The sequence below is a fragment of the Typopeltis vanoorti genome, chromosome 7 (assembly GCF_054136105.1).
Source record: "Typopeltis vanoorti isolate ZY-2024b chromosome 7, IOZ_Tvanoo_1.0, whole genome shotgun sequence".
In the NCBI taxonomy this organism is placed as follows: Eukaryota; Metazoa; Arthropoda; class Arachnida; order Uropygi; family Thelyphonidae; genus Typopeltis; species Typopeltis vanoorti.
The window spans coordinates 32857224-32879204 of NC_143555.1; the positions used below are offsets into that span (position 1 = coordinate 32857224).

Sequence of the window (21981 nt, forward strand, 5' to 3'; positions counted from 1 at the left end):
GGAACGTATCAGCCAGGTAACCTCGCCGAAAAGGGACCAGATGAAAAAAACGCGAGCCGTATAATTCCAATTGATGATCGCAAGTATAAGCCAGCGAGATCCCGACACCTCGGTAAAGTAAGAACTTCTCAATTTTTGTATACAAAGAAAGTCAGATTGAGATGGTAAAAGGACTAAGTAGAATTGTGATTTATGAAGTGTTGTAGGATTTTAGGAGTTGAACCATGAATAGGGAATGATTAATCTGAGTCAGAATACTTGGAAAAGTGCAGTGGGAAAATAATTTTGTTTGTCATTGTCTGGTAGTTCTTGAACAAATAATGGTGTGAAAATAATCTAGAAGTGTTAAATAATTAGAAGGACATCCCATTTTAATAGTAATTGATAACATTTCATGTTGTAAGGGAACTAGAATATCCATGTTACTTTGAGTTATTTTATTTACCTTTCATACCAACATTAGTTAAGTTAGTGTCTATGAAGATAATTGTAACTTGCTTTATTAGTAATGAATAAAATTTTTCTTGTCAACCAAATAACTTGCCTGATCACTAATCTCAATGCGCCACTCATAAAGAGAACCTATGCGTAAATATATTGGGGATAGTCACCACTGCAGTGCGAAATAAGACTTATTAGATTATTGTGTTTAGAAATAGAGAAGGATACAGGATCGTGTACCATACTAGGTGTTTGCTTTTAGATAAAGAAATTTCTCTTATCTATAGAATTTTGGTGGCGCAGCATAAACAAATAAATTTTCCGAAATTTGAAACAACATGCCTTCGCTATAAGAATGCCAGAAAGGTGTGCCACTATACTGTATTATAGCATATTATAATTAAGAAGAAAAGCCAAATGGCTATTTTTTTCTGGCAAAGTTGATAAATTAAGGGGTTAACACTAGTATTTTAACAAAGAAATTGGCTCAGGCCAGAGGCATTTCCTTTGTCTATCGGTTTTGCACATGTGGACAATACACTAATAGCGGCCAAGGGTTAGAGGTAATAATAAGGGTGGAGTCTAAATTAAATTAAGGGGATAAAAATCCCTTATTGTTTTTTAGCCAGTATGCGAAACTCTCAGATCGAAAAACTACGATCTACGTGTTTCATGCCGACGAACTATCGGCGAATCCAAGTGTAAATGACCACTTGGTAGTACCACACCAAGGCTACTTGATGCAAAGGTGGAGCAAGATCCCTCACTATTCTTGATATTTTCTCATAATGTAAAAACACACAGCTCCTAGGAGATGTAATACTGCTTTACATTATGAGGAGAAGTCACTACCCAGACTGGTTTCAACCCTTTTTGAGGTCTCATCAGCGAGTAGCTAGACCTAGATGATATCAAAGTTTTGAGTGAAAAGAACTTACATACCTTCGCTATACGAATGCCAGAAAGGTGTGCCACTATACTGTATTATAACATATTATAATTAAGAAGAAAATCCAAATGGCTATTTTTTTCTGGCAAAGTTGATAAATTAAGGGGATAAAAATCCCTTATTATTTTTCAGCCAATATGCGAAACTCTAAGATCGAAAAACTACGATCTACGCATTTCATGCTGACGAACTATTGGCAAATTCAAGTGTAAGCAACCACTTGGTAGTACCACATCAAAGCAAGGGTAGAGTCTGTAAGAATTATATAGGACAAAATTTTAGAGTTGAAGAAAGAATAAGTAAAAAATAAAAATAATACAACATAAACCAAGATTTAAGGAAAGGATATAAGATCATAGAGGAGTAAACACAACAAAATATAAATTCTTACACATTATATATCATAAAGCTATATAAATTTTACAATGCTGGAGCCAACAGAATTTGATTCACTCGTTAAATCAATCAGTGAGGTGAATTAAAGTGAGTAGGTTTGAAATTGGGATCAGGCAGTTAAAGAGTATAATTTTGTAAAATTGTGGAAGAAAGAGAATTTTGTAGTGTAAGCTAATATACAAGTATGACTCAACCATCTAGTTCTGGAATGGACGATAGTGAATTCTTCCGGACTATTAATCCACAGCAAGTGTTCCTGCAATTTTCTGGAGAGGAGACAGATGACGTTTTGGCTTTCTTTGGCTATGTCAAAGAGTTAAGGAAGATGGACAGGTGGACTGATTTCCAACTCTTCATCTTGCTGCGAAGCAAACTTATAGGAAAGGCAAAAAACTTCCTATATTCCTCTCCTATTTTGAAGGCAACTTTGGAGTATTCAAAATTTAAGGATGTACTAATTTCTCAGTTCTCTTGTGTGAAAAGTCCCACCCAAACCTTGTGGAAACTATACAGGTGTGTGTGTGTGTGTGTGTGTGTGTGTGTGTGTGTGTGTGTGTGTGTGTGTGTGTGTGTGTGTGTACAAGGTGACGAGGAGAGCGTAAACAGTTTCTTTAATAGATTGCTATCGATTACACAGTCTATGAGCGTATCCATGGAGGAGAAATCTCACCTTGAGTGGGTAACCTTCCAGTAGTTTAGATTGGGATTATGTAATGAGCTAAGGAAGGTGGGTTACAAGAAATGAGCTAGGAATTTGGAAAGATGTTATAGATTGCCTATAGAGAAGGAAAGAATACTAGGAGAGATATCTCATTCCTCTTCTCTAAGGCAAATGTTACTGGAAAGGTTCAGTATCCCAGTCTCACTATGTTCCGGATGTAAGAATAATTCCGACCACTCAGAATCTGGAGGAAGCACAGAGCATCAGAGACCACTGGAATACAATCACATCACAATAGAAAAGAAATTGGGGATGCTAGATCGTAAGGGGTGCAAGAAGGAGGTGGGGTTAAACACATCATCAAAATTAGAGATTGCGACAGGATGTGAGCCAAATAATCGTACTAATCACTATGTGGTAATAGACTCCTCCATACAAGGAAATCAACAGTGCATGTGAAATCAGGAAGGTTTAAATTCACGAAGGACCGAAAAGGCCCTTGCTGTGCTCAATGATGAGTCGATTGGCAGACCCAAATCATCTATCTATGATTCCTGCAAGATGCAGAGTGTGGTGGTGGTAGAAGTAAGAGGATGGCTACCATTGTCACTTGTGAAAGTGATTGGTTGAAGAGATCTCATGTAACATCCTCCTTGACACTGGGACTCATATATCCATATTTCCGATGTCACTGGTCAAAAACTTCAATTCCCCTGATGGCATCGTTGAATTGGAAAGGCCCATTAAGATTACGGAATTGCCAGGGTTGAGCTCCTCACAATGATGAAATTGAATGTGAAGCTTTCCATACCGTGTTTCCCCATGAGTCTCTCTCACATGAACTGCTGGTCCTCCCTGACGTCACAGATACAAGTGATCAGATCATGTTGGGTCTCGATTTCTTGCAGAAGTACCAGTTCAGGTGCGACTTTGCGAACAGAACAATATCCCTTTGTTATAAAAAAATTGTTATACAATGCCACCAGTTTGACGGAGTCAGAGCAGGAGAAGACCGAGATCAAGATGTTTTTCTCCTTGATGTTCCAGCACTACCCTAGAGTCTTCACCGAAAAGATTAGTTCCTTATCCTGCACTGACAGAGTAGAGCATGCTGTCCAGATCACGTCAGATTTTCCTGTGTAAGTTAAGCAATATCCCCCCCCCAACAAAAAACACATAGATAAGCTACAGGAGTTATTACAGGACTGAGAAGTCAGGTATCATTGAGAAATCTAACTTCCAATGGAACAGTTCTTTCATTCTAGTACAGAAACCAAACGGTAGCTTGAGGTTTGTTCTGGATCTGCGAGAGGTGAATAAGATCACCAGACCCATTGATTTTCCCTTGTGTAAGATCGAGGAATTGCTCATAGGTCTGGAAGGAGCAAAGTACTTTTCAAAGTTGGATCTAAACTCGGGCTATTTTCAGATCCCCCTTGGGAAGGAAGACAGAAAATACTTTGCTTTCACCACAAGGTGGCAAAAGTATCAACTTTGTCAGTGCCTGATTAACTCCATCCTTTCAGACATATTAGGGAAGGGAGTCATATGCTTCCAGGATGACCTCTTAATTTACTCATCAGAATTGAAGAAACACAGGGAAATTCTGCTAAGTGTTCTGGATAGGTTGAACAGAGCGCATCTCTCTTTAAAGTGCTCTAAGTGTCAATTCTTCCTGAAGGAGGTCGAATACTTGGGACACATTGTTAATGAGGCTGGAATAGTCCCCGCTCAAGATAACGTGACTGCAATATTGAAGGCCAGAATCCCCACAACTGTAAAGCAAATTTGGAGATACCTAGGAATGGTTAATTTCTACAGGAAATTCATTCCTGAGGCTCGAAGTTAATGGAACCCGTCGTGAAGCTGACAAGGAAGGGGTGAGGTTTACGTGGGGGGAAGAACAACAGTGTGCCTACCAATCCTTAAACCTCGCTTTAACTAGGTCACCAGTTCTTACTTACCCTAAGCTCGGAGAAACATTTTACCTCTCAGCTGATGCTTCCAATGACATCATTGCCTCAGTATTAGAACAGAGGGATGGGAAGGATTTCAGGCCCATTGCATTCATTAGCAGGAGGCTCTCGTCCTCTGAGCTAAATTACTCAGTAATAGAGGAGGAGGCACTAGCAATTGTATACACCCTTAGAAAGTTTAGATATATGTTGCTGGGGCAACAGATCATCCTACGGTCGGATCACAAGCCTCTGTCATTTCTATCATCCATGAAGGACAAGAATCAGAGAATAATTCGTTGGACTCTGGAACTGCAGGAGTTCAACGTAGAAGTGAATTATATCCCTGGGAAGAAGAAGAGAACAAAAGAAAAACAAACCCCTCATCTTCCAAGTCTGGGAAAAATCCCTTATAGTAGAGGCACAGAAATGGGACCCACAGTGGGTCCCGTTCCTGTGCATCAGAAAGTGCTGAAGGGTGAGAAACTCTCAGAGGAATATTCCTTTCTTAATACCCTGCATATAGACGAGGATGATCTTCTGTTGTTAAAACAAGATGTCACAGGGAGATGAAAGGATAAAATCCTGGTTCCTGAAATCATGATTCTTTGGGTGCTCTACATGTTTCATGACTTGGACTTAGCAGGTCATCAGGGATTCAACAGAACGTGGAAAAGAGTGAAAGATAGGTATATCTGGAAAGGCATGAGAGAGGCTGTTGCGTCTTATGTGTCCTCCTATGTATCATTTATGCCAGCAAAAATCACGCATCGGAGGGAAGACACCTCTCCAACCTTTTCCAGTCCCCATGTACCCCTTTCAGTCTCTGGCCATGGACATTATAAGCCCACTTCCCACTATCTCGAAAGGAAACAAATATATATTGGTAATAATAGATATGTTCTCCAGATAACCAGAGGCTATGTTGATGAAAGATCAAACAGCAACAACCGTGGCAGCGAACTCTTTAAGCTGTTCATTTCCAGATAAAGAATGCCCCAAACTCACCTCTCAGACAAAGGCTCTAACTTTACAGCTGAAGTCATGCTGCAGCTATGTAAGTTGCTAAAGATAAGAAAGTTGTTCACCACTTCCTATCATCCCCAGGGAAACGGAATGTGTGCGAAAGATTAAACAGGAAATTGGATATCTGACTGTTTACCACCCTCTCCAAGTTGGCAAACAGTCAGATATCCAATTGGATATCTGATTGTCTATCCCACGCTCTATTTGCATGTAGGACTGCTCTTCATGCTGCAATTAAAGAAGCACCCATAGTAGTACTTTATGGATTTGAACCCTTGTTTCCCAGTGATTTTAGAAGCTCCCGAGTCAATATTGGATTTCCAGATATCGATGAATATTTAATAACATAATAATGGAGAATAGAGTATGAGATAGTTGCCGAATCTAACAATAGTTCTCAGCGAGCTAGAGAATTTGTTAATAGACTAAGAAAATACAAGGATCTAAAACCAGGGAATCTAGTCCTCCTAGAGCAATACTCTGTCAATAAGAAGGGCGGGAAGCTGGGAAGGAGTGCTGCAGAACCATATGAGATCTTGGAGAAATTATCCCCGGTAAAATTTAAAATAAGGGAAAAGACGAGCCGAGGAAGAACCTTGACTGTGCACTCAGACAGACTGAGATTGTACAAGAGCAGATCAGACCAACTGGTCTGTTTGGGAGACTCACTGGAAAGAGTATGGGGAAGAGGGGGGAATTCACATAGAACAAACAATCATAGGAAGAATTTTACGCAGAAAACTGATGGGGATGAAGTATGCTGCCCACAAGCAGAAGAATTGAAGCAATCAAGAAAAGGAAGGCCATCCGGCCCTGGATGAACAGATTACAAGTTACAACAGATATAAAATTCATGCTGGCCCAGATCATAGTGATAAGCGACCCTTGGAAGGTGAAAAAGGGAAAGGATGCGAGACTAGTGATGAAACAAGAAACTTCATTCAAACTAGATACAATTTGAGGCCCAGGCAAAGATTGGTCAAGTCCCCTCCAGAAGGTATGCAGGAATGACAAAAAGATAAAACAATCTTTTGTTAGGAAAAAAAAATTTTTTTTTTTTTGGAAGGGGAAACCTTTGTTAAATCTTGAATGAAAGAGAATTTATAATGTATAACCTTTCATTCAGATTTAACAAGTATCTAAATTCTCGATGTAATACTTGTATATTAATAAAAAGAAATCAAATGTAAATGAAATGATAATAACATCCTTGATTTGAAATTTGTTGAATATTGTATTGTCAAATATCTTATGTGAAAAAAAAAAGGGGGGGGGAGGTATTTTGGAATGGGTGAAGTATGTGTTAGTATGCGAACATTAGGCTAAAATCCCAGACAAGATAAGAAGATTAAATCATGACCTGAGGCCATCATGTACGCAAAGGTCTACGTTGCGTGGGGGGGAGGTCTCCCATGGACGAGAACAAGAAGCGTCAGAAAGAGTGCAGAGGAATTTAGGTGCCGTGTAAAGGTTATCGAGGAGGTATATAGTTTTTTGCGACATGAAAATAAGTTTTTGGCTTTTGCCTGTTCCAGTCATTCCTGGAGAAAGAAAGTTCCAGTGAGGTCGGGATGAGATGAATGAGAGCAGCGATGCGGCCAAGTAGAATGCCGACGTGCATATAGGTCTTGACATAGCAGAAGGTCAGTGTGGGATGAGAAAGAAATGCAGAACCTCGTGGACCAACATCGACAACAGTGCTTCGTGAACATTGTAGGCGACGAATTGTGATCGTATTCGCACATCTACCTTCCAGAAGAAAGAACCTAAGGAACGTATCAGCCAGGTAACCTCGCCGAAAAGGGACCAGATGAAAAAAACGCGAGCCGTATAATTCCAATTGATGATCGCAAGTATAAGCCAGCGAGATCCCGACACCTCGGTAAAGTAAGAACTTCTCAATTTTTGTATACAAAGAAAGTCAGATTGAGATGGTAAAAGGACTAAGTAGAATTGTGATTTATGAAGTGTTGTAGGATTTTAGGAGTTGAACCATGAATAGGGAATGATTAATCTGAGTCAGAATACTTGGAAAAGTGCAGTGTGAAAATAATTTTGTTTGTCATTGTCTGGTAGTTCTTGAACAAATAATGGTGTGAAAATAATCTAGGAGTGTTAAGTAATTAGAAGGACATCCCATTTTAATAGTAATTGATAATATTTCATGTTGTAAGGGAACTAGAATATCCATGTTACTTCTATTTATCTTATTTACCTTTCAAACAAACATTGGTTAAGTTAGCTATGAAGATAATTGTAACTTGCTTTATTAGTAATGAATAAAATAGATAAGGAAAGGATACAGGATCGTGTGCCATACTAAGTGTTTGCTCTTAGATAAAGAAATTTGTCTTATCTATAGAATTTTGTTGGCGCAGCGTAAACAAATAAATTTTCCAAAATTTGAAACAGGGCTAACACTAGTATTTTAACAAAGAAACTGGCTCTGGTCAGAGGCATTTCCTTTGTTTATCGAGTTTTGCACATGTGGCAAATACACTAATAGCGGCCAAGGGTTAGAGGTAATAATAAGGGTAGAGTCTGTAAGAATTGTATTGAAGAAATAAGTAAAAAAAAAAATTATACAACATAAACCAAGATTTAAGGAAAGGATATAAGATCACAGAGGAGTAAACACAACAAAAAATAAATTCTTACACATTATATATCATAAAGCTATATAAATTTTACACTAGGATATCAAGGATGTTCAGCTTTCTTCAACACTTATCTCACAATCAACATATATGAGGAAGAAATGTCAGTTATTCCCTTAAGCAGGTACCTTTCAAATGGAGTGTGTGTGTGTGTGGTGTATTTTTTAACCTGATATTTAAAAAGGAACCCCCCCCCATATGCAGCTCTATTCATCCATTTATTTAATGAAGTGATCAAATTCTTATGCTAATAATCTTCCAACAGTAATGCACTCCACAAAATAGAAAAAAAAAATTAATTTTTATTATTGTCACACTAAAAGAATGTTTATATGACATGCAGCAAATACATTTGGTAAGATGTAGTTCAATGTCGCCTTGATATCAAATGTTTTTAAGCTGGATATAAAAGCAGTTATTCATAATAATGAATCATATTTAAAAGAAAAACATGTATTTAGCAATCATTTGAATAGTTATTAACAGATGATGGTAACTATGATCATGCCTCTCGCACATATTTTGCTCAAGGTCCAATGGTGAGATAGTCAGATATAACTCAATACAATGTGAAATACAGTTAATTCTCTTTGTATGTTTTTTTTTTTTTTTTACACAATTTCGAAATACCACAATTTAGAAAACAAAAGCAATTCTATTATTACACTATATGTTTGATTTAACACGATTCAAATGGCACTTATTTTTAAAATTTCTGTTTGAATTCAGTTCTGTTAAAAAGGGTATTTCCATTATAATCATCGTTTCCTAGTACAGTACATATGTACTTAAACTTAGGAGAATCCCTCGATGTTTTAAATATCTGGGATTACTCTAAACTACAGAATGCAGACAAATGCCAAGTAGAACTTATATAGCGAAATCACAAAACAGTGTTGGTGGCTTTAAAGCAGCTAAGGATTCACTCTATTATTTTGCAGCAATGCTTCAGGAGATCATATATTAAAACCATTACTCATTAATCGATCCCAAAGACCGCAGGCAATGCAGTGTGTGGATTTTAACATGTTACCGGTGCACTGGAAGGCAAATGAAAAGGTTGGGTTACAAAAGAAATTTTTAATGAATGGTTCCATCAATGTTTTGTTCCAGAAGTTAAACACTATTTGATGGAAAAAAATCTGGACTTAAAAGTTTTATTGATTATAGACAATGTGCCTGTCCATCCTGTTTTAGAACACCCAAATGTGGAATTTTGTTTCTGCCACCTAATACAACATCTTTAATACAATCACTAGACTAAGGTGTGATCGCTACCTTCAAAACTTACCACATAAGAAGAACATTCCAATACATTTTGGATAAACTAGATAAGGATAATTTACTGAGAGTTATTAATGTGAGGAAGAAATTTTCTATTTTGGATTGCAACAAACTTGCAAAGTTGGCGTTATCAGAATTGAAACCATCATCATCATCATCAAATTCCTGACATATACCCTCAAGGGGTGTACAGGATATGATAGTACTACATGAAAAATATACATCATTACTAATTTCCTATCTACAATTTTCCTCCAAATCAGTTTGTTACTTGTCAAGACTCCGACATTATCAGATCTCATATTTCTATCGTCTAAGGCACTTTGTACCATATCAATCCAACTATATCTTGGTCTTCCTCTGGGTCGTTTTGCTGCCAACCTGGCAGAGAACACTTGTTTTGCTAATCTTTCCTCGCCCATTCTGTTTAAATGACCATACCACCTGAGACTAGCTCTGCTAACGCATTCCTGGATGCTGACAATGTCAAGTTCTTTCCTAATATCCTCATTTTTAATATGATATTGCCATTGATGCCATCTGTTCATGCCTCTAATCTTTCTCGGGACTCTCATATCTGCCGTCTCTAGTCTTTGGTCAAGTGTTTTACTTCTGACCCAGCTCTCAGATCCATAAGTTAAAACTGGTTTCAACACTGTCTTGTATACAGCTAATTTAGTGTTCTGACTAATTTCTCTCTTATTCCATATAAATTTATTCAATTGAATTCCTACCATACCAGCTTTGTTGATTCTGTTGTATATTTCCATATTTAACTTAATATTAAAATTAAATTCATTAAAAATCGTGCCTAAGAAGTTGAAGTGTTTTACTTGCTCCACCGGTTCCCCGTTCACAACACAGTTCACATTTTCAACAATTCTACCTATTTTCATTTTCTTTGTAATGCTGACCTTCATACCATATCCATTACAACAGTTATTCAATTGAGTAAGGGAATTTTGAAAACTTGTAGCGGATTTATTTAGAAGTTTAACATCGTTGGCATAAAGCAAAGAGCTGACATTAACATTTCCAATTCTAATATCATGTTTAATACCACTTTCCTTCATAATGTGATCCATATAGATAATGAATAAAGAGGGGATAATGTACATCCTTGTCCCTTCCTGTACTTCCTTCAATTCTAACTGCTGACTTACAACTCAAATAAAGACTAAGTATTGCTTGATATAATGCCCCATTAGCACCATAACTGTAGCGTATTGAATAGCTTCACTCTTGGCACCTTGTCATATTCCTTTTCCAGATCAACAAAACTTAAATACAGATCTTTGCTATATTCCCATGCTTTCTCAACTATTTGTCGTAAAATGAAGGTCTGATCCTGACAGCCTCTATTTGACTTGAATCAAGCTTGTTCTGCACCAAGCTTTTCTTCCACCATTTCTCAAGTATACTTGCATAGATCTTGCCAGGAACACTCAGAAGGGAAATACCTCTGTAATTCTCACATTCATTTTTATTTCACTTTTTATATATGGGTACTATTAGAGCTCAACTACAATCATCGGGAATTAGTCCCTCTGTCCAGGCTTTCTAAACTGTGCAGTGCGGCCACTGTAAGGCTTTTATACCACCATACTTCAGCGTTTCTGGTCGAATATCATCTATCCTGCTGCCTTTCCACATTTCAAGCCTTTGATGGCATTTTCTACTTCAGGTATGGATATGTATTCCTGACTGTATGCCTGTTGAGTGTTTCTTACCACTGTGTATCACTGCTTGTTTCATATAGCAATTTCTCGAAGTAATTATCCCATACTTCAAGGATATCTTTTTTCTCCCGTTTTTATGTCACCTTTATCATATCTAGCTCCTTTTACAGCACTCTTTCCTCCATTTCTAAGCTTCTTTAACAACCTCCAGAATATCTTACCAACTTCTTGATATTTATTTTCTATGTTCTTGCCAAAGTCCTCCCATGACTTTTGTTTAGCTAGTTTTACAGTGTTTCGCTTTCTTACATTTGTCTCTGTATTCTCTAACAGCAAAAGCTGACTTATTTGCCAGGAACTTTCAACATGCTTTCTTCTTTTCCTTCACTTCCTCTTTAACTTCCTGTGTCCATCATGGAGTTCTGATTTTTCCATCCTTGCAGACAACCTCACCACATGATTCTCTGGCTGAATCAATCAGGGTTTTTTTCAAAGTTTGCCACTGAATCTTCAAGTTTTGGTTCCTGTTCTCAAACTCTTTCATTTTTTCTTCAATAAGGTTTGTGTATTTTAGTCTACAGTTCACATTGTCAGAGAGCTGCTCAACTTTTATTCACTTTAATACTTTCTTACATGTTATTCTTTTCAATTGGAAATTCAGTTTCATCCTGCTCAAGACTAAATAGCGATCACTTCCAATTTGAAATCCTCTGCACACTCTGGTGTCCTGCACCAAAGAGAAAACATCACTATCAAAAATAACAGAGTCAATGAGACTTTTCTTATTCCTTGCTTCTTCTCACCATGTGAATTTGTGCACATTTTTATGTTGGAACATGGTGTTAGTAATAACCAGTCCATGTCCTAAGCAGAAATCCAACAGGCATTTGCCATTATTATTAGCTTTGCTCTTTTCTGCAAATATTCCAAAAATAATTTTGTATGTCTGACAATCATTTGCTACTCTGCTATTTAGATCGCAAACAAGGATCAACTTTTCCTTTTTCATTGTGTCAGTTGCTTTTTCTAAAGCATCAAAAATTTCCTCCACTTCTACCTTAGTAGAATCTTCTGTGGGACCATCGGCACAAATAAGTCTCATTGTCCAATTACTCATTCTGATATTTGTCCACATCACTCTACTTGAGACTGCCTGCCTGCCATTCAAGAAGATTAGCCTCGTATTTTGTGTTGAATACTATGGCTACTCCTTCTTTTCCTTGATTGTTATTGCCTGAATATAACATTTTGTATTTATTGCTCAGAAAGATCTCACCAGTTTTGGTCTTTTTTGTTTCAGTCACCCCTATTATGTCGATCTGGTACTTATCTAATTCCTCAGCTAGCTCCATTTCTTTGCCATTCAGGCTTCTTACGTTGATAGTACCGATCTTTAACTCTGGTGATGTTGAGTTGGGGTTTGTTTTCAGATTTGTTCCAGTAGCTGACTTTTCGCTGTTCGCCCTGGTTCCCTGGCGAAAACAACGGGGGCCTTGTTTAACCGGGCGACTCCCCAGCCGGCATGAAATTTTGTCATGTTGTACCATCATTTTTTATTTTGGTTTAACCAATAAGAATACAATTTGGTCGGCTAAATCCCAAATTGCCAGCCCATCCTCGTTCGTTCAGTATCAAAGTAGATACCCAACAGGGTGCACCACGAGAAGGTGAGGATTGGACATTAGGTCAGAAGCCCTGGTCGGTTCTCCGCATTCCTTTAAAGGCTATGTGGAGGTCTCCTCTCAGTTATACAGCTTTGACCCTTAAGCACCCCAGAATTGAAACCATCAACTTTAAATGCATGTTGGAAAGCTACCAGAATGTGTGAAAAAGAAAAACCCTGTACCTTTGCATACAACTGAATATCCTAATATTATCAGATTAGCAAATGCAGTTGGCGGAGAAAGATTTGATGATTTTTCGTCTGCAGATATTGAAGAATTGATGGTTGACAAGGCTGTTAGTAATGCCGAAATAATAGAAGCTGTCCTTGAGAATCTTAATGAAAAAGAAAAAAAAGTGATGATGATGATGAAGAGATTCTACTCACTGCAGGATTAATTAGAGAAAGGCCTACAAATGGCCCTTCTCTAATTCTAGTAAAATTTTAGTCATTTTCTTACACATAATCCAAATACTGAATGAGCTGAACAGTTTAAAAGTGAACTGAAGTCACGTATGGTGCGATATGAAGAATTATACAAAGATCTAATCAAAACAGGATTTCAACGATTAATTACAGTTTGTGGTAAAAAAAAAATTGACCTTTAGAATTAATGGAAATTAGGGAGTATGAACAGGACAGGCAAAGTGTTTCTAGTGATGGAATTGATTCAATTCCAGTCTCACATAAAAGAATGCGGCTACTATCAGAAGGTGACAGGAATTAAAATTTAACTAATAACCATATGCACTGGTGTATTTGATCCTTTTTGAATTTCTGTTTTATTAGTGACACACTATTTTCTTTAAGAGATGCATATATATATGTGTATGTGTGTGTGTGTGTTTTGTTTGAAAATAACTTATTGTTCATATCGGGTTTTCACATTTGGAACCATTCTTCTATTTTTTCATATTCGCTGTATTCTTTTTTACATGGTTTTCATTTAGAATTGGGTGTATATTATATGACAAAGAAACTTACCTTCCAAATGGGATGGATTTGCTACAACTGCCAACTTTATGTTTTTATTAGTCATGCGATTTAAACGCTCATGCGACATTCCCAAATGATATTTTACATCACCAGAGCCCTAAACAAGAAAAGAAGATTAGCTTAAAATATAAAACCATGTTATTATTATTATTATTATTATTATTATTCAGGCCTCCAAGGAGTCAAAAGACTCATCGAGGGAGGTCCTTTCTAAGATATAAAGTCTGTCAAGACTCATCGAGGGGAGGTCCCCCCCTGAGAAACACAAAGTTTATCATACCACTCCTTAAACCCACTGACCGTTCTCGCTCCCACCACTCCATCAGGCAATGCATTCCACGGCTCAACCACCCTCCACACAAAGAAACCACTCCTTACCCTCTTGCTCACAGTTTCCTTTCGTAACTTCCAGGGATGGCCTCTTGTCATCACTCCTTCCCGCTGATCAACCAAGCGAAAGAACTCCCCAGTGTCAACCCTGTAACCACCTCTCAACAGTTTAAAAGTGTCAACAGTCTCAATCATATCACCTCTCCTTCTTCTATCCACCAAACTCTGCAGTCCACATTCTCTCAGCTGATCCTCATAACTATCCTTGTACAGTCCTGAAACCATCTTTGTCATCCGTCTTTGTATCCTTTCCACAGTTAATTTATCCCCTTCAAATCCTGGGGACCAAATCTGAGAACAATAGTCCAAGTGTGGTCTGATCAGAGACTTATACAACGGAATGATAACCCTCTTATCTCTGCAGGTCAGTGTCCTTCTCATAATAGCAGCAATCCTCTGTGTTACCTTCACCACCTTTGCAATATGTCCCCTAAACTTCAGGTTTCTATCAATCATCAACCCCAGATCTCTTGTCTCCCCTACTTCCTCCAGTATAACTCCTCCCATAGAGTATGCAGCATCCCATCGATGTTTCCCAAACCTCAAGACCTTACATTTTGCTGCATTAAACTGACACCCCCATTCATTTGCCCATCTATCTAGCTTATTTAAATCCTCTTGCAGGGCTACCACATCTGCACTATTACTAATAATCCTTCCAAGCTTCGCATCATCCGCAAACAACTGAATATCCCCCTGCAATCCACTGGCTATGTCATTGATATAAAGGTTAAACAATATAGGTCCTAGTACTGAGCCCTGTGGGACCCCACTTGTAACCCTCTGCCTCCTGGAAACTGCTCCACCATACACAACTCTCTGATACCTATCAGACAGCCAATCCTGAATCCAGTTGACCAATCTGACATCCAGACCCATGTGCTGCAACTTAAATATCAGCTTATCATGTGGCACCCTGTCAAATGCCTTCGCCAAGTCTAAGAAAATTGCAGTATATGCCTTTCCCTCATCTAATGCTCTTGTAACTTTATTATAAAAGGCTAGCATATTGCTAAAACAAGAGTGTCCTTTCACAAATCCATGTTGATTCTCACAGATAACATTACCCTCATCTGCCCAATGCTGTACATGGTCCCTCACTACTTTCTCCAAGATCTTAACAACTACTGATGACACACAGACTGGCCTATAATTAGACACTTCCAGTCTGTTACCACCCTTATGCAATGGCACTATCTTACCTTCCTTCCATTCCCTGGGCACCTTTGCCAAAGCCAGACTTTCATTGAAAAGCCACGTTAAAGGTATTGTCAATTCCCTAGCACATTCTCTCAAAACTCGTGGCGAAATACCATCCAGTCCCACAGCTTTACTGACATCCAGAGTACTCAGTATCTGAAACACACTCTCCTCCTGTACCTCCAGACCTCGTACCAGTCCTATCCTATGTTATATGTTATATAAATATATAACATATAATGTTATAACAAAATATATATAACAAAAAATGTTATATAAATAGTCCTATGTTATATAAATCAACTAAGCAGTCATCATCTATAAATAATATCAGTTTTCACACACCATTTTAACTCTATCCTTGATATGTGACAAAATTTAAAGGTGGTAATAAATAATAAAATGCATGTATATAAGATCTTTAAAACAGAACATAGGTCTATATAATTATGGAGTCTGAAAGGTTTAGCTATCTTTCTGGAAAATAAGCAAGCAAAAAAATTTCTTTCCTTACTTCACCAAATATGTTGATTCATATATTGCAATAAAACTATTACCACAAATACATGTATGAAGGCTGTTCAATAAGTAGTAAGACTAATTTTACTGTGGCGAAACCACTCATCACAATATTAATTTCTGTGGAATAAAGAAATGTTGCCATCTGTATTAACAAAGAGGTTGATAGATGGCGTATACGGACTGATGTGCCAGAGTGTCACGTGACTAAACGCAAGCTTGTTTCGCCGCACCTACGGCCCGCGACCAGTCGTCGAAATGGAAGCGTCTTTGGAACAGCGCTATGTGATTCAATTTTGTGTGCATTTGCAAAAATTGGCATCGGACACTTTTAACATGATACATGAAGCTTTCCACGATGAAGCAATGTCGAGGGCAAGTGTTTTTCGCTGGCATAAAACTTTTAAGGAAGGAAGGCAAAATGTGAAGATCTTGAACGTGAGGGAAGACCTTCAACATCCACTACAGAGACAATGATCAACACAGCAGCGATTATCATCAAGGAGGATCGCAGAATTACAGTATGCCAGCTGCATGTTGTCCTGAATATTTCTGTGGGAAGTGTTCACTCAAACATGGCTGAACATTTGGGACTGAAACATGTTTGCGCTCAATGGATTCCCAAACTCTTGACTCCGGAGCAAATGCAGCATCGAGCGAACGTGTGCACAGAATGGAAAGAAAGACTGGAACAAGAAGGTGACAACTTCTTAAAACGCATCATTACAGCAGATGAAGCTTGGTTGTATCACTATGACCCTACAATGAAACAACAAAGCAGTGAATGGAAGCATCCATCTTTGCCTACCCCCAAGAAAGAAAAAACTAAAATTGGCTGGTAAAGTTATGACCATAATGTGTTTTTGCCTACAAAGGCATTGTTTATCAACATGCTGTAGAACCCAGGAATATTGTAAACGGCTCATACTATGCAGATGTTTTACGGACAATGGTACACTAAGTCAAAAGGAAGCGTCCATTGCTGAAGAATGGCTTCTTATAGCACCACGATAATGCAAGGCCACATACTGCTGGTGGTGTAGTGGACGTTTTGCAGAAGAACAACATAGATATCCTACCACACCCTCAATACAGTCCTGATCTTGCACCGTGCGATTTCTGGCTGTTTCCTCAGCTCAAGAAGCCATTAAGAGGCCGCCATTTCGAAAGCAATAAAGCATGTGTAAAAGCTGTGGGGGGGCAGTTTTGAAAGAACTCTCAAAAAACGGACTTTCACATGTTTTTAAGAAGTGGATGCAACGTTGGGACAAATGCATCGCGTCTCATGGTAGTTACTTCGAAAAAGACCATGTAAATGATGATGATTAAAGGTAATCTGTTTTCTATATAAATGCAGTCTTATTACTTATTGAATAGCCTCCATATATATTTATTTATATATAGCTAGAAATTAAAAAATATATGTATATACATATTTTCCATTTCTAGTAATAAATCTGAGAACTATGTATTATGAATAATCTAACATGCTTCAGACAGAACATTATGGAATCTGTCAACAATTCATATTACAAATATTTTCAGATGACACATGGAGATCAAAATAAAGCATAGACACCATAGTTTCATACACATGCTGTTTTGTTGATTAATGTCACACAAGGTGTGGAATCAATCATGAAAACAAGGTAGAAGGGCTACTATTTTTTTGTTTAACCAATGTGCAAAGCAACAGTACTAGGAATATAATAAATTTAGTTTAATCCTTTATCCAAGTGTGGGCAAACAAAGTTTGCACCTGAAAGTATCTTCAGGACTGGGTTAAGGTGGTACAACACCAGGTCAACTAGTTGCAAAGGTGGAGCAAGTTACCAACACTCCTATCTCAGTATCTCCTATAATAACACTTCTCCTTGCGGATATGTCTAATGTTATGCATTAAGGGAAGGGCCACTACCCAGACTAGTTTCGACCTTTATTGAAGTCTCTTCAGTGGGAGCCAGGCCCAAGTGGAGATATCAGGCAGAAGCATTAGCAGGTCATCTCTACCTATAGGAATTGCCAATTGGTGTGCCACCCTTTTTTAATAATTTACTCTGGATTTAGAGAAAGATTGCCCTGGTGTTGTACCACCTTAACCCAGTCCTGAAGATACTTTCAGGTGCAAACTTTGTTTGCCCACACTTGGATAAAGGATTAAACTAAATTTATTATACTCTAACCAAGTGAAAAATAAACTTTCAACAAGTACTAGGAATAGAAAGGATATTTAAAATTTTAATTTTTCATAAGAACTGTAGGCTAAAGAGACAGATCATGTTGGAGGCTTAATGGATTTTTTTACAACACTCAAAAAGAATTAAAATAGAATTTAATACTTCCTATATTTCGTCCTAGTCACTAGGACATCTACGGGGATTACAAAAACAATTAATGTAACATATGCACAAATAACAAACAATACTAAGCCCAACCACGTAGGTGACACTAAAGTCCTATCTAGGTAGAGCGCCCTCTAAGGGCCGTAGTAGGTGGCCTGGAATGTAAGAGGTGGGAACTCTGGTGATGAGTGTTTCCCAAATCTTAGGAAGCTTAATGCAACCATATTTATTGAGATTTGGTTGGTTTTTGAGAGCTGCTGCTGCTTCTAAGAAAAGTCTCTCTTTCTTGAATTTGCTGTGGTGGAGAATGGTGGTTTTCTTCCATGATACTCTGTGGGTGGTGTCCAAAACATGGTCAGCCAAGCCTGAATGGCCATAGTTGTGTTTGAAGATGTAAGACTTGTGTTCCTCTAGACGGATGTATGCTGATCTGCCTGTCTGTCCAAAGTACGTCAGCTTACAGGAACAGGGTACTCTGTAAACTCCAGGGAGAGAGAGAGGAGGGAGCTGATCTTTCGTAGAATGGATAAGGGTAGCCAGTTTATGGTGGGGCTTATATGCTGTGTGTAGATTGTACTGTTTTAGTATCTTGGCTATTTTTTCAGATGTGCCACGGATGTAGGGTATGGTGATGGCATTTTTAAAATCTTGTTGACAAGAAGGAAGGGGAATGGGGGAGGAGTTGATTATTTTTTTGATACTGTGATCGCTGTAGCCATTGGAGAGGAAAGTGCTGTGTATGTGGTTAACATTAGTGAGGGCGGTTCCACTGGAACAAAGATTGTGGGCTCTCTTGGTAAGAGTTTTAATAATGCCATATTGTTGAGAGGGGTGGTGGTGGGAGAGTTTGTGAATGTATCTGCCTGTGTGTGTGGGTTTTATGTATACGGTGAAGGTACGTGTATCATTAGGCAGGCGTGTGACTAAGGTGTCTGGGAAGGGTAAACAATTGTTCTTTTCCTTTTCCATAGTGAACTGGATTCTTGGATGTAGACTATTGAGATGACTGAGGAAGGAGTCTAACGTGTCTGGGCCATGATGCCAAATAGAGAACACATCATCTACATATCTTAGCCAGATAGAAGGTTTGAGTGGGGCTGAGTCTATGGCTTGTTTTTCGAAATCTTCCATATAGAAATTGGCAAGGGGGGGGTGAGAGGGGGGAACCCATGGCAGTTCCCTCTATCTGCTTGTAGATTTTGTTGTTCCAAGAGAAATACCCAGAGTTAATGGCAAAGGAAAAGAGATCTAAGATGTCAGAGGGAAAAACGTTTTCTAAGAGAGATAAGGTGTCAATTAAGGGAATATTGGTAAACAAAGAGGAGATATCAAAGTTTACCAATATGTCTGTCTTCTTCAAGGTTAAATTTTCTGTGAGGGCTTTAAAGTGGGTCGAGTTTTTTATATAGGAAGGGGACCTTCCTAGCATCCATCCGTCTAGAGGAACACAAGTCTTACATCTTCAAACACAACTATGGCCATTCAGGCTTGGCTGACCATGTTTTGGACACCACCCACAGAGTATCATGGAAGAAAACCACCATGCTCCACCACAGCAAATTCAAGAAAGAGAGACTTTTCTTAGAAGCAGCAGCAGCTCTCAAAAACCAACCAAATCTCAATAAATATGGTTGCATTAAGCTTCCTAAGATTTGGAAAACACTCATCACCAGAGTTCCCACCTTACATTCCAGGCCAACTACTACGGCCCTTAGAGGGCGCTCTACCTAGATAGGACTTTAGTGTCACCCACGTGGTTGGGCTTAGTATTGTTTGTTATTTGTGCATATGTTACATTAATTGTTTTTTGTAATCCCCGTAGATGTCCTAGGTGACTAGGATGAAATATAGGAAGTATTAAATTCTATTTTAATTCTTTTTGAGTGTTGTAAAAAAATCCATTAAGCCTCCAACATGATGTCTTCACAGCACTTGAGCCTCTACACACGTAAAGAGATAGATCAAATATCTTCAACTATCAAAACCTAATGCACTGGTTTCATCTGGTTTGTTATGTGACATCAATATAGAATGAAAGTGACTTACTACAACAAAACATGTTTACTTTTTCTTGTTAAAGTTATAAGAATGAAATTATCCAGATATAGGCAAACAATAAAGCTACGATGGTGGCCAAAAAGAAAAAAGGTAGTCTAATTAAAAAATTCTATTCTCTTTTAAAAGAAAGAGAAAACCAAAGGAAACAGTTGGATCAATCCAAAGTAGTAATTAACATTTCCTCAAGAGTTCTAACGAGAGATGAAACAAATCTTCTTATGAAAGGCTTTAATTTTGCTGTGAAGCCTCGACAAGTCCCAAAAATCTCTATCATAGCCCAAATTGAAAAAGGAATAAGAAATGTATCAGGAGATATAGCAGACCTGATCTGCATTCAAAGTACAACACTACTATTAAATTGCAAATTACCACCAAAAAACCTACAAAAAACAGAATTCGCAGCCCCTTAATAAACTCAAATCAGATCAAAACATAGTCATAATAAAAGCAGACAAAGGCAATACAACAGTGATTTTGAACTCAGAAGATTTTAACAACAAAATGAAAAGCCTCCTTGAAGATTCCAATACTTATACAGCATTAGACGGAGCACTTGGTTAACTCACAACAAAACTAATGAACTGATCAAGAATATACCAAACTGGTCTGAGGAACTAAAATGGAATTTACAATCAAAACACCCACTAGTGCCTAGAATATATGAAGTTCCTAAAATTCATAAAAAAGATATACCTCTAAGACCAATAGTGGACGGAAGGAGCTCTCCAACCTGAAATCTGGCAAAACACCTTACAAACTTGATTTTACCACATATAGGAAAAACAACATTGTTCATTAAGAACAGCACAGACTTCATATAGAAAGTAAAAGATATACACATAGATCCTCAGACATATTAGCGAGTTTAGATGTTGTCAGCCTTTTCACAAAGATTCGAAGAAATGAAACAGTAAACATCCTGGAGAATCTCTTTCTACCAGACATTGTACAGCTCTACAAACATTGCATAGAAAACACGTTCTTCCTATACCAAGACAAACTCTGGGAACAAAAAGGACTATCAATGGGTTCACCCCTCTCACTAGCTCTAGCAAACCTCTACATGGAAAATTTTGAAAATAATGCTTTACAAAACTGGCACATAAAACCAAAAATATGGCTCCGCTATGTGGACAATATCTTCATCATTTGGCCAGGAACAGCACTAGAACTGACTGCATTTAAAGACTATCTTAATAACTTACATCCAAACAAAAAATTCAGTCTGTAACTAGAAGAATATAAAAAACTTCCTTTCCTAGACATCCCTTATAGAAATAAATGAAAGAAAAAACAAGTTATCATTCTCCATCTATAGAAAACCAACAAACACAGGAAGATTTCTTCATGCTACCTCACACCACTACCCCAAGCAAAAAATAGGCCTAATAAAAATCTTAAAAGATAAAGCACATACCATCCCCAGTACAGAAGAAATGCAATATTTAACACAGATCCTACAACTGAATGGTTACACAACTAAGATAATTAATTAAGAAAATTCTCAATACAACACCTATAAAACACTTAAATGAACAAAACTTCCTAGAACGCAGTCACCCTACCTTATATTAAGAATGTAACAGATAAATTAGCCAAATTACTCTACAAGTACAACATAAAGATGACTTTCCTGCCACTTGAAAAAATACCAAGATCTCTTCATCCTCCGAAACCCCCATATCACCCAATGAAAAAACCAGGGGTTTATAATATTTGTTGTTCCTGTGGCATTGAGTACTACCAGATTTAATATTTAAATCTG

The 21981-nt window shown here is 37.8% G+C and overlaps 1 protein-coding gene across 1 annotated transcript in view; it reads right to left on the reverse strand.

Annotated features, from left to right (window-relative positions):
• LOC150104569 (2-oxoglutarate dehydrogenase complex component E1-like) overlaps positions 1 to 21981 on the reverse strand; it is a 567065-nt gene that overhangs the window by 287149 nt on the left and 257935 nt on the right. Inside the window, exon 8 of the mRNA XM_090395786.1 lies at positions 13696 to 13804. Within this exon, the coding sequence (XP_090251912.1) occupies positions 13696 to 13804 (109 nt within the window). The remainder of the gene's footprint in view (positions 1 to 13695; positions 13805 to 21981) is intronic.